This window comes from Solea senegalensis, linkage group LG1, assembly GCF_019176455.1.
Source record: "Solea senegalensis isolate Sse05_10M linkage group LG1, IFAPA_SoseM_1, whole genome shotgun sequence".
Taxonomy (NCBI): Eukaryota; Metazoa; Chordata; class Actinopteri; order Pleuronectiformes; family Soleidae; genus Solea; species Solea senegalensis.
In genome coordinates, this window is record NC_058021.1 from 1,821,156 (window position 1) to 1,837,283 (window position 16,128).

General features: G+C 41.2%; 1 protein-coding gene across 2 annotated transcripts; it reads right to left on the reverse strand.

Moving 5' to 3' along the window:
• Window positions 1–145: 145 nt before the first annotated feature.
• Window positions 146–15,832, reverse strand: pan3 (poly(A) specific ribonuclease subunit PAN3). Of its 2 annotated transcripts, none has more exons than XM_044033089.1 (18): window positions 14,899–15,832; window positions 13,855–13,976; window positions 13,141–13,213; window positions 12,968–13,038; window positions 12,635–12,779; window positions 12,063–12,280; window positions 11,714–11,818; window positions 11,550–11,607; window positions 10,687–10,848; window positions 10,180–10,296; window positions 9,323–9,424; window positions 6,679–6,844; window positions 6,284–6,371; window positions 6,001–6,140; window positions 5,414–5,543; window positions 3,590–3,654; window positions 3,363–3,501; window positions 146–2,559 (listed from the first exon to the last, which is right to left on the reverse strand). In XM_044033089.1, exons 1-18 carry the CDS (start codon window positions 15,236–15,238, stop codon window positions 2,419–2,421), a joined length of 2,382 nt encoding a protein of 793 aa, XP_043889024.1. In that variant the 5' UTR covers window positions 15,239–15,832; the 3' UTR covers window positions 146–2,418. The 2 variants fall into 2 exon arrangements, with proteins under 2 accessions (XP_043889024.1, XP_043889085.1); XM_044033150.1 differs by having other exon boundaries at window positions 15,437–15,751.
• Window positions 15,833–16,128: the final 296 nt, after the last annotated feature.

Sequence of the window (16,128 nt, forward strand, 5' to 3'; positions counted from 1 at the left end):
GCACTCCAACAGAACACATATCCTGTATAAGACAAATCATTGAAGGATGTGATAGTTTGTGTATATAGTGACGTTACTTTCTAACCCCCGTATAAATAAAACATTTCATAATGGGAAGCAAAGAGCTACAAAAACAGACAATGTGTTTCTGTTTTGGTATTCTTTATTAAAATACTGCTGTACACACAAATATTGCAAAATTTGAGACAATGAACATAAGAAGAAGGGCGAAAAACATACTAAGATGGCGATTGTAGGTGGTGGTGATGATGATGATGTTGGGGAGGAGAAGGAGGTTGTCACTAATATGAAGTGGAGTGTGCGTGTGTGTGGGGGTGAGATGGGGCCATTTGGAAGATTGTGATATGGGCACTGACATTGTGTACGCCGAGTTGGGGGGCTGCACTGTGTGTGTGTGTGTGTTGAGGGTTTTTCTAAAGCACCACATTAACCAAATGTTTTCGACTGTCTTGTTAAAATAGAGGAAGTAGTAACACGATCCAACACAGCCGGCTCCCTGCACGTTTGTTGCCCTCAAGAACAGATCATTGACGTCCACAATACAAAAGTTTGATGTGAAACCGACTGCGGCCTCTTCATTGTTGTCTCTTATCTACAGACTTAGACAAAGATGACAAACAATCAAAGACAGTGGTTCCCAAACAGCTTGATGATATCTTTTCGGGGTCGAGTCGGCTGGCACTAAACTCTCTTGCTCAATAACTCCTTCCACGATCAACAGAATATGATTTGTGCTTAAGGGCAACGTGAAAAAAAAACCCTCACAGCTTGATTTCCACAACGCTGTTAACTTCCTTAAAAAAAAACCTCCGTGTGAAGACGTCCCACCCACTCTACTGAAGCTCATCTATCTAACTGGACAGGGGGCAGCCAGTGACGGCCAAACACATTCAATCACTGGGGCCCCTCCAGCCGTTTGTCATCCTGAGAGAAATCCTAGTCGTCCGAGTGAGTGCAACAGCCCGCGAGTGCAACAGCCCGCTTTGTCTCAGCACGTTTGTATTTCATGGTTAAAAAAAAGAAGAAACAAAAACAACAAATCAACCAAAACAACAACTCTTGGTGTTCCTCGTCTCCTCGCCCCTCTACGCTTTCCCCGTTCCCCAAACCCTTTGCTGGAATTGGTCCACAGATTAATAAAATAATTAATTTGAGACAAAACAAATATGAATTACCCTCCCATTTCCCATCATGCATTCCTGCAAAATAAAAGCTGAGCAAAGTGAAAGACCAGCTAGAAAAATTCACAAAAAAGCATAACTTTTCTCTTGAGGGGGGACAGGAGGAGGAGGAGTGACAGACCAAATAAGGACATTCCACAAAAGAGGCAGTTGTGGCTCCACCTCATCAGAAGCCCAACTCACGGGCTACAAGTGCTGGACATCCAAAACCAAAATGACCCGTCATGAAGCAGCTCACGGCACCAGAGCGTCCGTTAACCAAAAGACGGCTGCTGCACGTGTAACAAACAGATGGTAGACAGCGTCGGAAACAAAAACGCCCCTTCTTCGTCTGCAAACTGAAACCACATTCCAAATCTCAAATCCTGTTTCACACCAGCCCACCCACGTCACATCGCACGAGCCTGATATCCCAACGTCTGCTGAACTAAAATGTCAGAGATTCATCTATTTATTTCCAGTTTTAAGAACCCCCATCCCTTCCTCCCAAGTGGTTTGTCCTTTCTGTGGGGCAACAACCAAGGCAAAGGTGGGCCGGCCCATTTCATTAAACAAGTGCCATCCTGCCCCCAACAAAAGCCTTGAGTGGTGTGTTCCGTCTCCTAGTGCATCAGAATGAAGGGGTGTGGTCTCCAGCTGGAAGAGAGGTGCAGTCAGTAAAAAAGCTTGATCTCTTTTTCTGTTTTGTTTGTTTGTGTGTTTTAATTGTGAGTCTGCTCTGGTATTTATGTCCATGTGTGACTTTAGCTCTCTCTGTACACCCTGTTGGCCACTCACACATTTTCATAAAAATAACAAAACAAAAATAACAAAAAAATTAAAATCTTAGTGCATCCTCTTCAGAAAAATAAACCCCAACTGTAAGAAATGAACACTAAAAGCAGGAAAAAAGTTCAAAACACCACGATTTGTTTCTCGTTTTGTTCCCCAAATCTAAAAAAATGTCATCATATCGTCTTGTCACAGCTTCCATATTTGTCCTTTTTCTTTTGTTTTTCTCGATTTTTCAGCTGCAGGGTTTAGGAAAACTAAAAAAAATACACTTTAGAAAAAGCCATCCTGGTGGACAGGGTCAGTGTATGTGACTGAGGTTCACGAAGCCCTGCCTCGCTGCCTTTCGCCATTGCTGATGTCGTCTTCACAAACCTGGTCCTTCGCTGTAGTGCAATAGTGTGCTCCAGGTCGGGGCCGTCCCACCCCGGGCCCAAAGAGGGCGCTACAGAGAGCCAGAGGCCGCAGCCTGAAGCTCCTGGAAGGTGCTGTCAAAGCAGCGCTTCAGGTCAGAGTAGGTCACAACCAGGACGCTTTTCTCGTCCCGAGAAACCAGACTGATCTTCTCAGGAACGCCAGCGTCGAGCTGAGGAAACAAATGAATATGAAATCACAGGGGTGAAGATCTTTTCTTGGTCCTGCAAATTTAATAGATTTTAAGTGATCAAAATGACATGTATCACATGTTATGTGATAGAAACCGAAAAACAATTGTGTTGTCATGAAACATGAAACACATAAAACTTATGACTAACGCCACTTTTCCACAACATGGTCCCGCCACGCCTTGGCTTGGCACGGCACAGCACAGCTCAACTCGACATGGGGCGGTTGGTTTTCCATAACTATAGTACCTCCTCAACTTAGGAGGGGTTGTCACAGCACAAACTAGTGACTTGTTTTCAGTGTAACATAATCATTAGAATCAGTTAATTAAAAAGATTAGTTCAGTTACTTCCTGCCTTCGGACGTCTTGCTCATGACTCTTCCTGTGAAGAGTGTCACGCATAGTGTCGGCTCAGCTCGCGTGGTACCTCACCAGAGCAGGTGCTAAAAAAAAAAAAAGTACCAGGAAGCAGGTAAAAAAAAAAAGAAAAAAGTGCTGTGCCAAGGACCAAGTGGTGGAAGAGCGGCATAAAACTATCCGTGGCAGAATTACAGATAACCAACAGGTTTTCATGCTTCTCTTATTTCTTGAATATCTCAGGCACGCTTTCTGATCATCTTTAGGGTGCACAGTTACGCAGATATTAATAACAGGAGAGTCGCCCTTTTTAAGTACAAAATGGTCACACTTTAACAAGTGTCAAATCAAAAAAAGAGGAACAACAAATGTGAAAAAAGAACAAGAAAGATAATTTGTGGCCTCAGAGAAACAAGCTGACTGACTTTGTTGAGGCAGGAGACGATGTGGCTGAGGTCGATCCAGGGCGTTCCGGCCTCCGTCACCTGGTGAAACAGGTGATCCCGGAAAAGCTTTAACAGGTAGCGGTCGCCCGTCTCCGACCACGTCGGGTCCTTCTGAAACCTGATGAACACAAGACACAGTCCTGTAATCGCAGAAATACAACTTTCACCCACTTACACGTACATTCTTCAGGAAATAGTGGACTTACTCTGGTCGCTCATTGATGGTGCCCAGCTTGGCCAACAGGCGGAAGAGGCGGCCATTTTGCACTTCCTGGTGAATAGGCAAACAGCAGCTTTATTCATCAGGCCCAAATATTTAGATATTTAGATTTCAAGCAAACCTGTGCAGACAGCATTTTAAATAACTAAAAACAGGTCACTTTAAGTCATGAAATTCTTAATTCTTTGAAACTGAAATGACCACACATTGCGCTAGACCATATTTTCTCTCGGGTTCAATAACCTGATACATTCTCTTTAATTGATTTATGCCATTTCACCTGTGATTATTAATTAACAGACTCGAATCTAACCATAGGGAAGTTGTTTTTCAGTGAGTTTACATGTTCTCTACCTGTAACATTGGGGGAATAAATAAACACAACTAATATATGTTCAGTTACAACATCTCATGAAGCGAGGGGAAGGGAAGTTGACCCTGTTCATACCCACCGAGCAGGAAAATCACTTACCTTTTAAGTGGTAATTTAAAGAGTGGATTACTTGTGGAATGTATGACTGTTTTGTGTGGTTTGTGAAATGACCAGGTAGTGATGCCTACTACCTGAGGGTGGCGTTTCAAACGCAGTGAAAGGTGGACGTTTTGTATCTGCTTAAAATTCCCTCTGCATTGCTCAGGGATCTGAAAATATGTTCAATGCTGTTCAGGTTGGTACAGGGAGCTGGCAAAGTGCATTATTAGCTACTTTGTTTTTTATTTAAACGTTTAGGAGACTTGTGGCTATGCTCCTCACTTCTGATCTTAGGAGACTGTCAACAAGTTAAAGCTCACCTTTCATCTCAGCAGATCTCATTTATTCCCCTTATTATCTCATCTCACCTTGTGACATGTTTTGTGGACCAGTGGATGTAAAATGATTCGGACGGAATGTGTTTGCATCCTTTGGCCTGTATTTAGGAACAAACCCTACAAACAAGCTTTGCTGCATGAAATTATAAAGTATACAACTGGATATACAGTATATAAGAATATAGGGAAATCTGGCAAACACTGCAGCTTTGCACAACAGTGGCACTGAAATGATGGAGCCTCGACGCCCTACAACACATGACAAGAAATCCAGCCTATGCCACTGCTCACATTAAACGCAATAAAAATGTTTTATATAAATGATGCTTTCATCAACAAATAGGCACAATGAGCAAGTAAAGAATACTGTCACTACTCTGTGTGTGTCGCCACATATTCAACTAACACATACAGTAGTGACTGTCTAATACACAGGAAACGGTTACACCATCACCACCAGCACAGGTATCAACAGATCACAGGCAGTTTCAATAGAAACTTCCTTATTCTTGAAAACCCACTTCTCTGAAGAAATAAAACAAGAGGTTCATTCCCAGACATGTACCTCAACACAATTTTAAAATGTGCATTTGTTTGATATAAGACCTGCTGGAAAATATAAAGAGGTAGAAAAGTGTGCATATGCATTTGCATTCACTATCAAATGTTTGGTTTGGTGGAAGTGAGCAGATTCGGGGAGCTAAGAGGAAGTAAGAATATAAATTAGAAAAAAAAAATGAGGTGAGGGTCAGTCGGCCTCATTTACACCAACACTGGTAAACTAAATTCAAAGTGAGACTCTGATATATCATGCAACCTCCTGCGTACACACAACTTCCCTCAAAGCCAACTAAACCAAGGCCCTATTTCTGACCATCATCTAATCACCAGCCTGACAAGAACAGGACTTGGTCATGCATGGTTTCAGTCTAGTACCGAGTTGAGGCACAAACAGCATGTGTAAGTGTTCTTGAACTATCCTGTAGCTCCCTACTTATACCTTGGCCAGGTCCTCCTCAATTACATCGTTCCTCATCTGCGATGCATCTAGTTGCGTGTAGAACCGCGCTCCAATCATTGGCATAATGTCATTGACACTGCGCAGGCGAGACTGTTCAGTCAGCAGATACCTGCACAAACAAAAACACAGCCAGAGGTCAAATGGGTGAAATGCACTTAGGTGGTTAAAAAAATATAATCATCATCTTGACCTGAACAAAAAAAAAAACATTGTGTGGTGTCTGTACCACTGTCCACATTCATTTTAGATAAGTGTGTGCCACGTGATGTGCATTGATTTTGGAAAGATGACTCCTGACTCAAGAAATGTATAATTCAAGCAGGTTAAATCGTGACAAAGTCATATTGTCCCAGTCCTAATTTTACTGTCAGTTTCAGGCTAATCTAAATAGAAAAAGTATAGATTAGGTTTGAAATAAAATCTTATTAAATGTACACTAAATGCAAAACGACAGTTGTAAAACCATGATGTAGCCTGTACACTCATATTGGCCACTCAGATTCCAGTGTTATCAGACAGATTCTTCTAAAATGGACAACGGATTGTGTGTCATTCAGGTTTCTTACAGAATGAGGTTCTTGAGGTCTGAAGAGTAGTTGATTGACACAAGCTCCATGGCCTTCTGCAGATTCTCCCTTTGAATGCCAGCCAGGGAGTTACACGCCAACGCCAGCACCACCTTGCCCAGTGACACTAGGTCTGCTTGCTACAGCGGGGGGAGGCACACCACAAAAAATACATACCTGTTAATGATCTAACTTCCTATTATGAAGAATAATTCACCACATATCAGCGTATAACATATGACTCTCTCCATTTGCATAGGTTGCACGACTAGCAACATCATACCTGGTACTGTGGCATTAGGGCAAGATGATTGGTCTGACTGTTATCAAACGTTAAAACGTCAAACACTCCAACGCAGTTCACCCGTAACCTCCAGAGATAAGAGAACATTACTGTTAGTTTTGTGCATGTGTTTAAAAAAAGAAAAGAAAAAAAAAAGGAAGCCTCTACTGAAAACACCGTTTACCGAAAATGTATTAAAAGCGGAACAGTCTTATCTACATTTTCTGAAACCTTTTATGACTATGTGTGACAGAAAGGAGCTGATCAACAACATTCATGTCAGGTCGTCTCTCTCTGCTCTTTTATATGTGTATGTGTATGTGTATGTGTGTGTGTGTGTGTGTGTGTGTGTGTGTGTGCGTGCGTGTCTGCGTGCGTGTCTGCGTGAGTTATACCTGGTTTTGCCAGTGATGAGAATCTTGCTGGGGTCCATGACACGGCAGGCCAGACCCGCAGTGTGAATGGTGCGCAGGGCAGAGCTGAGCTGGACGATGTAGGCCCAGATCAGGGATTCTGGGAGGAGACCCGCATGCTGCCGTGGTGGTGGAGGCTCATGTTGTCCTGAAAACAGTGACATGCTGATTCACCACAGCCCTAAACCACGATTAGGAAATAATCCAATAACAATATATATCGCAGTAACTGTGCCAACATACTATGAGACAAGTGTTAACTGGTTTCTTCAACTTTTATTATTTGACATTTTATAGCGATAATTATCAATATCACACCAAACCTAAAACTGTCACAAACTGGCTTGGTAACATTATCTTCACAGACAAACTGTCTGTGATGTCATTAAGAAACACTAATCTTAGCCAACCTTGGGGCTGGACATTTTTTTTGTTTTTTTTTATTCTGTATGTACAATAACAAAAAGGGCAGCCCCCTCAACTCACTGCATGTTTTCATCTGTGTCTCTGTGCATCTGACAAATAAAACTCCTTACATCTGACTTCACCTAATTTTTTCTCATCAATAACTGTGTCAGTTATTTTCTACTGATTAAATTAAAACAAATGATATGCTCTTTATATAATCAGAAATGATGAAATATTAACGATGAATGATATTATTTCAGCATTTGAATTAACAGAATAAGTGACAAGAAAATCCAACTCACTGGCAATTCCAGACATCATGTTGTTTACTCTTACATGCAGAACTTTGCATTACTTGTTAAAGGCTATAACTATTGCAGCCGACATGAAGTTGTGAAATTTTGCAACGGCAATCGTGTCAGGGTGTGTTCTACACAACCAAAGCCACAACATCACACCAGAGCATCTAAAATGCTGTTCCCCTAAACACAATTTGAAAACGCCTTGTTACTATAATATTCACGCATTATGGTTTGGTTTGTGCGTTTGGTACTGGCCAGACAAAGCCTTGGGTCTGAATAGTTTTGCTTCCTCTGTTTACATTGCTGCATACAGCACCTGCCCTAGGATCAGTTTCAGCCACAGTTTCCTCCAAGCCCCCCCCGTCTCTCATGCATAGACACATGAACGCCAACTGTCAAACTAATGTGCTTCCCAGACTTCCAAGCATTTACATTCACCTTTGACATCCGTGGAAGTAGTTTCAGGCATTTAGACGTCTTGGGTAATGTGTCTTTGCTTAACTGGGCGATTTTGTAAACACAATCTAATGTGACAACAATACACCGAAATAGACAGACGGTAATGACATCATTAACAAACTCAAACTGTGTGAAGCAGAGAGGCAACATCCTGTGTGCACACAACTTCCCTCTGAGCCGACTAAACCAATGCCCTCAGTATAGATACATACATTACATTGTAATATTATAGAACTGTTATATATCTGCTCCTGGTCTCTATCTTCTGTCTCTTTCCACTGAGCCCCATACAGCTTGCTCATTGGGTTCCTCTTCTCCTCTCTCCATATACTGTAAGGTTTCTGCCTTACTATGTAAGGCAGAAAGTGCTTTAAGATTACATACAGTTGAAACCAGAAGTTAACATACACTATATAAAAAGACACATATGCTTTCTTTTCTCACTGTCTGACATGAAATCAGACAATCGCTTTTCCTGTTTTAGGTCTGTTTTAGGTCTGCCCAAATGAAGATGTCATGTCTTTGGAAGCTTTGGAAGCTTCTAGTTTATTGACAACATTTGAGTTAATTAGAGACACACCTGTGGATGTATTTTAAGGCACACCTGAAACACACTGCTTCTTTGTGTAACATCATGGGAAAGTCAAAAGAAATCTGAATTTTGGAGAGAATCGTTACATTTGGAGGAAAAAGGGGGAAGCTTGCAAGCCTGAGAACACCATCCCAACTGTGAAATATGGGGGTGGCAGCATCATGTTGTGGGGTTGTTTTGCTGCAGGAGGGACTGGTGCACTTCACAAAATAGATGGCATCATGAGGAAACAACATTATGTTGAAATACTGAAGCAACACCTCAAGACATCAGCCAGGAAGTTGAAGCTTGGGCGCAAATGGGTCTTCCAAATGGACAATCACCCGAAGCATACGGCTTCTGAATCAATCTGGAAATTGCGCCCAAGGATGAACCAGACTTGTGCAAGTCCACAATTCTCTTCCTGATATCTTGGCTGATTTCTTTTGACTTTCCCATGTTACACAAAGAAGCAGTGCGTTTCAGGTATGTCTCTAATTAACTCAAATGTTGTCAATAAACCTATCAGAAGCTTCCAAAGACATGACATCTTCATTTGGGCTTTCCCAAATTGTTTAAAGGCATAATAGTCTTAGTGTATGTAAACGTCTGACTTTGAAGAAAGTAATAAAAAATTGTCTAAAAAAAATCCTTCTCTTATTATTCTGGCATTTAGCAAATAGAAATAATTTTGGTAATCCTAATGGACCTAAAACAGGAAAAGTGAATGTCTGATTTCATGTCAGACAGTGAGAAAAAAAGCATATGTGTCTTTTTCCTATAGTGTATGTAAACCTCTGGTTTCAACTGTATGTTGTGCTTTGGTGCTGAAATGATGCTGGCTCGATTTCAATGCGAGAGCAGATGGGAGGCAAGACCAACTTACCCCACTTCCTCTTGGTAAAGTACGAGTCTGCTGCTGGGTCGTTGAAGTGTCTGCTGAACATGGTCTCTGCACCCGCATGGAAGTCGTAAGAAAACACCAGGGCTAAAGCAAAAAGTAGATGAGGAAAAAATTATGAGAAACATTTAAATATGGTATACCTAGTTAAATTAGACCAATTTGTTCTACAAGTTGTTGGGGTTCTTCACCCCTCCTGGTAACTTTTGAGGGCTTCAAAGACAAACCTTGAACAATGATCCAATTAAATGCAAACTTAAGACCACCATGTTTGAGTGGTAGACATTATACCTACTACTGTGCAATCATCAACATGTTTAACATGTTTTAACAAGGCTATTATCATCGTACAGTAAAATGCAATTTTTAAATAAATTATGCAGGAGAAAAAAAATGCTTTAATTAGTCTTTAGAATTTGACAGACAAAAACAACAGAGCTGGTGGTGCCCTACGACTTTTATACAGTACTGTATATCTATAGCTGTATCGCTGCAAAATTTATGCACTTTTGCCTAAACTACTAAAATTGTACATGAAAATGGACTGTAAATACCTTACAAATAAAAGATGTTATCGAGATACAAGACACAAATGTAGAATTAAAGTCACAATAGTCATACATATGAATGTTTGCAAACACTTTACCTTGAAACAATGTTCTCACAAACCATAATTTATCTGTTTCAATCGATTCTTTGTTATATGGTGCAAGGAGAAAGAAAATATTCACATTCTAGAAACTAATTATTCAAATAAACACTCTAACAGATTGAATCAATTATCAAAACAGTTGACAATTCATTTAGTAATAAATGAATGGATGAAGCCCTCAAACACTTACAGTGGTCTCCAAAGGCCTTGGTGGTGAAGACCTCCCTCAGTGTTACAGAGTTTGAGTGCTGGATCTTCTTCCACATGTCTACCAGCATCATGCACTTGGTGTTAACAAGACGGAAACCTGAGAACATTTTTCAAGGCACGCGCCAAACAAACAGAAAATTAGATGTTTGACACCATCACAACATACTGTGCCTTAATTAAATTAAGCCACAGAGCATGCATTTCAGGTTTCTTCCTAAATGAAGTGAAGAGACATCACATGTCCTCAACTGCTAATCTAAAATAAACTATTGACTTTAAATGGAAGTGCCATGTGTTGCTTTCAAGACAGTCTGAAGGTATAAAGTAAACATTTATTGTATGTTTTCTTTCCTAAAATATGTATTAATTATAATTTGGAACATATTGGTTTGCTTTGGATGTAATGTATAATGATCCCTGTTGGCTTGCTACTTTTATATTTTGGTTTTGTGGCATCTGCATCAGTTTTCTTGAAAACATTTCTTACCATGTATCCTCCTCAGGCAGTAAGGCAGGTCATCCTTGCTATTGACGGCCTTGTAGCAAGAGGTGATGTAGCTGAAGTTGCTGGTCTTCTGCATGCGATTGGGTGGGGGGAGAGGCTCGAGGGGGAACAGGCTGTGGTAGCTGTCTACCTCACCTGGTACATCTTTTTTAAAACAGAAGCAAAAACAAAACAATAATAATATTAGTCACTCGCAAAAAAGTCCCAATTACTTTCACACTTTACTCAATGTGCAGGGTGCAGGGCCATGGTTAAGACACAGAAACTTCACACATTTTAACACTCTTCCACACCACCTTTATGAAATCAACTCTAAACTAGACATGGCATTTGTTTTTAGGACCAATATACAACATTCTGCCTCAAAAAAGGAAATCAGGAAACAAAGACAACTATAAATAAAGTATATAGCAGAGAAATAATGTGTTGACATCACACTCGCTCTCTCGTGTTATCAGTGTTCTGTTCTGGTAGCTGGTCCGCTGTGTTTGAACCGAGTTGTTTATCATGTTCACAAAATAAGCACACTTTAATGCTTGTGTTGAGCTAAAGGTGACTCCAGATTAAATTTCAAAATAAGCTATTATGATTGTTAAAAGTATCAAAAAAGAAAATGGATAATGATGGAGAAATCAATGTGCTGCAAAATGTCTTTTTCCTTTAAGCCAGCTGCACTTTTGTGTTATTATGTGTGAACACCAACAACAGAGCATCAAAATGGTCTCTTATTTGATATGAAACTTATTTGTGCATTTTTAATTCTTTATTTAAAATGTAAGCACACACAGGTTGAATACCAAAATCAAAAACAACCCTTTGTTATGACAACAGAGAAGACCTTTTACCCGAGTTCTCCGAGTGGTCAATCTGGGCCATGGTTATCAAATGTCTGTTTATCAACTCCTGAAAGAGAAACGGAGTCAGTCACATTAGAAATGCAATTCAGAAATGGAGATTAGGGGGAATATTTTTTTTGGGGGCGGGTTAAAGGAATGCAAGTGAGTAATACCTGTCGAAGCTCATCAGCCATGAAGAAGGATGGGGCATTTGCTTTTGGCTGCATGTAAGCCACATGTGGTGCAGTGGGGGGATATATATGGTAAGTAGGAAACACCTGTGATGAAACCAGAAAAAAAATTAAAACACAGCTTCCCATTTATTGAAAAATGAAAACTAGTATAATATCACATTTTAGACCAACAAGAAGGATATAGCCATATGAATGTCATGAAACAAACCCCTAATGAGGTTTTGAAATGTTCTGGAGTTTATAATGTGATGTAAGGTCAAAAAAGTTTTAGTGTACAAACATTTTCTTCATTATAATACTGAGAATAATGCAAGGTGCAAACACATACCATCCCAGCCATTGGTGCTGGGGTGTTGTCAGTGTAGAAGTAGGTAGTCCCCCCGACAGTTTCTTTTTGGATAATGTGAGCACCCTGGTCGGCTGCTGTGGTGGGCACCATGTAGTTGGCAGGGTTTGGAGTATGACTACGCCGACGAGGGGCAGGTGAGGTGTGCGGTGTAATTTTTGGGGAGTGGAGAGGAGAAGACCCCGCAGACAAGGACATGCCTAGAAAAAATATGGAATATTTATATATTTATATTATCATGCAGTATTGTCTTCAATTATTAGATGAATAAAGAGCATTAAAAAAGAGAGAATAAGACACAATTTGTTTTGACAGAGCATACACAAGTTTATGGAACAAGGACATTTCAGAGCAAGATAACAAAAAAACTGTTATTTGCTTTTTTGTTATTTTGCAAACAGAATAGCTGTTATTCAAGTAAAATTACAGAATTAACTGTCTGACAAAGTATTATCATCAATCAATAAAAACTGAGTCATTAAAAGTGGGGCAAATTAGGTTTCTATTTTTGATGTCTGATTTCTCAGTTGATAGACCCCGTCTCGAAAACCCACCTGGAGCCAGAGCTGTAGCTGTGGAACTGCTGATACCAGGATGTGGGAAGAGAGGCGAAGGGAAGGCCTGGACACTAGACTGAGCCATGGTGGCCATTCGTGGAACTCCCTTAGGAATGAACTCACTTGCTGCTGGGTTAGGAGTCTGGTGGTACATGGAAAAAGTATTACATTGAGAGAGATCTCATATCCTGTTGATGAGATTTAAGACAAAGACAGGAAATTAATTGATCAAATTTATTTTAAAGTTTAAAGTATCTACCGATAGAAAATAGTGTTGTACTGAGCTTTTAGGTAATCTGGACACCATAGACCAGGTGCTTGTGTGCTCACCTTCCTCCTTTGGGATATGCTAAGAGCACCAAAATCGCTGAAGAGTGAGGATGTCGGAGAGTTCACTGGATCTGTGAAAGAAACAGATTGTAAGGACTCCAGCAGTGTTGCATTCAATCATCAGTGAATGAGTGCTGACTACTGCTTTACAGAGTTCATCGTCCGAGTCTTACCATGAGTGCTGTGGCTGTAGTTCTTGGCACCATCGTTAAGGAGACTAGGAGAGCTGCTGCTGGTAGTCATTCGCTAGAGAGAGCAGCATCAAAAAGGGTAAGCACCAGTTATTAGTGGTTTAATGAAATGATGTGAAAACTATTTACAGAACAAGCTGCATGGACAACATTTTCATCCATGTAAACAGCCATGTAAGCACATTGACATCTATTTCCAAAACAGTCTTAAGCTACATTTCCACCAAGCAGTACAGTGCAATTCAGCTTGCCATGGTACAGTTAAAACACTGATCTGGCTTTGGTTTCCCCTGTGGGTCAGGTGGCATTAGCATATCAGATACATGGCATGATATCACCCCAGCGCAACTAAGCAACACAGTAAACGCTGCAGCATGCTGACATTATTCATCAAAAAGAAACACAAATGGGCTTAACTCTCTAAATTGTAATGCTTAGTATGTTTGAAGGTGTTTTCTGTTGTTCCCATTGTTCCCACTGTTGTTGCCCAGAGGTGAGGTGCAATCGACTGCAGTGTGTCTAGCTTCAACCTAGTGGACAACTTTGCTTGGTACCACAACAGAAGGGCACAAAATAAATGGGACAACAGTTGTTTTTACTATCCAATAAAGCTTTTGATGATCACAATGCAAATAAAGAGGGCTTACGGCACAGCAAATGGTTGTAATAACCACAACAACAGCATCTCTTTTGTACCTGCATCATTGAGTATTTAGACTCTGCTGGGCTTCCAAACCCATTGACCCCAATGAAGCTGCTGCTGAAGTAAGAGTTGGTGAGACTGGCATCGCTCAGGGCTGCACCCTCCATCCCTGGGACTGTGGAGGACAGAAATTCAAACCTGCATTGACTGATGAGTTTTTGAATATCAGAGCCATAAACGTTTTAGCATGCGTTTCCGCAGCACTACATATGTATGATTAGCAAATCCCAAGAAATCGTGTAAACAGTTGTACAAAGTGAATTTTAAAGCCTGACGCTAACGATCCTTGACATACAAACTTTTGGCACCAACGAATACGAAAATGTACGCATAAATTGAACATTGACAGTTTTTCATGTTCATTCGGTTGTGAATGCCAATTATGCAAATAATGTGTTTACGTTGGAAAAAACAACAACGCAAAAACAATGCCGTGCGCGGAGTTAGCGCGCTAACGTTAGCAACCATTATAAAGTTTTATCGAAGTAGCAAGATTAAAGTTCACGGTTCAACATTAACTAATTGAAGTTAAGAAAAAAGAAACAAGACCCCAAAAACAGAAACTATAAAAAAACAAGCAAAGACAAACACACCAACTCCAATGCAAGTAAACACGGTTGAAGTTGAAAGCAGCACATCACATTTAACGCACGGTTTGCTATTAGCTACCTAGCTATTAGCTGCAGTGCCTAACGTTGGTGGGTCGCGGATTTCTGCCCACTCACAGCTGTCCTACAAAAACAGCAGGCCTCCTGTGTGAGCTGTTGCAGCAGCGTGGAAAACATTGCACGTTGTTACGAACTAATGGCGGGGGGGGGGTTTTTACAAGATAGCTTCATGTAGCAGTTCGCACAATTTGCATATGGTGGCTTTTGGGTCACGTTTAGCGGAGAATAGCACTACACGCTGTTTTGGGGGTGAGGAGGCCTCGGTGAATCCTAGGGCTAAATTTTTAACACAGCCCCACAAGGCCGAGACGTAAAGTCACACTCAGTCTCCCCCGTGTGAGGCCTTGCCTCGCTGTATTTGTCGCTCACCAGTTAACAGCTGACCCTCCAGCGATGTACCTGCAGGCACCATTGCTTCGCTCTTCTTGGGTACAACGGTCCCCCCTCCACCCGGGCAGGCTGCCGCGGAGCCTCCGAGGGAATACCCCGCTGGCGTCCCGCCACCGCCGGCCATGGACAACGGCACGGGACTACTGCCCCCTCCGTGCAGAGGCAGGCTTGCCATGGACGGATCCTCGTGCAGGAACTGACACTCGTCTCCATAGAAGCACGTTTTGTCTTTCGCGTAGTATCGGCAAAACTTAACTTTGACACTGGGTATCCCGGCACCCCCGAGCGGAGCAGCTGAAGCTGGGAGTCCACTGTTCATGGCACCGCTGCTGCCGCCGTTGCTGCCGGAAGACACTCAAACATAGACGCAGATAGCTAGCCAGCTAGCTAGCTAGCCAGTAAAACAGTTCCCACTATAAAACGAGCGTAAGGAATGGAACTTCAACGGACGGAGAGTGCTTAAGACCATGTGGTACTCACATTATAAAGCTACGGCGCATTTTGTTTAAGGAAATACCATTGCATTGCGTGAAATCCTCGTCGTTGTTGTTGTCGTTATCCATGCAGCTGCCTTCTTCGCAGAGTAGCCTGTTGTTGTTTTTCTTTGCTCGCAGTTAGCATAGCTTTGCAATGCATTGTGGGTACATAGCTGGCAGAGTTTACATGCTGCAAACACGAGCCTGCAGCACAGGAGTCTGTCAAAGTGATGGAAATGTAGCTCAGTGTTTGGGGATGAGCAGAATTCGTTTTTCGGTTGTTGTTTTTTAACTGTATTTGTATTTGCTGTAGGTAAACCTGACAACACAATAAAGTGTCGTAACGTAAAAACAATTGTTCACAATAATTATCTATCCATAGAATAGCTTCAGAAAAAGCTGAATAACATTTGACTACTGTTTCAGAGTTAAACATGCAGTGTACATTGGTCTTTTGTGTTTTTAATCTCTTTAAAAATAGAAGGCATTGGTTTTTCTGTAGCCTTTGATTAAATAAATCTTCCTATTTGTAATCTGTATCTGTTCGAAGAAGAATGACATCCTTTCTTAAACTGCGTTTGAATAAAAATAAAATGATCACCACTGCTGCACCTCAGCCATAACTGCAACTTTTAGTTCCTTTTACCCCCGCCCTCCACACACACACACACACACACACACCTTCTTTTACCTCTTTATTTCAATGTTATTATTTCTCCTTCTCTTTTTATTG

Coding starts and splice junctions, on each gene's coding strand:
- pan3 (XM_044033089.1), bottom strand. CDS start 15,238: ATGAACAGTGGACTCCCAGCTTCAGCTGCTCCGCTCGGGGGTGCCGGG. Junction 5,544..6,000: donor GACCTCAAGAACCTCATTCT/GTAAGAAACCTG, acceptor TTGTTTGTGCAG/GTATCTGCTGACTGAACAGT. Junction 3,502..3,589: donor ACCATCAATGAGCGACCAGA/GTAAGTCCACTA, acceptor TGTGTTCATCAG/GTTTCAGAAGGACCCGACGT.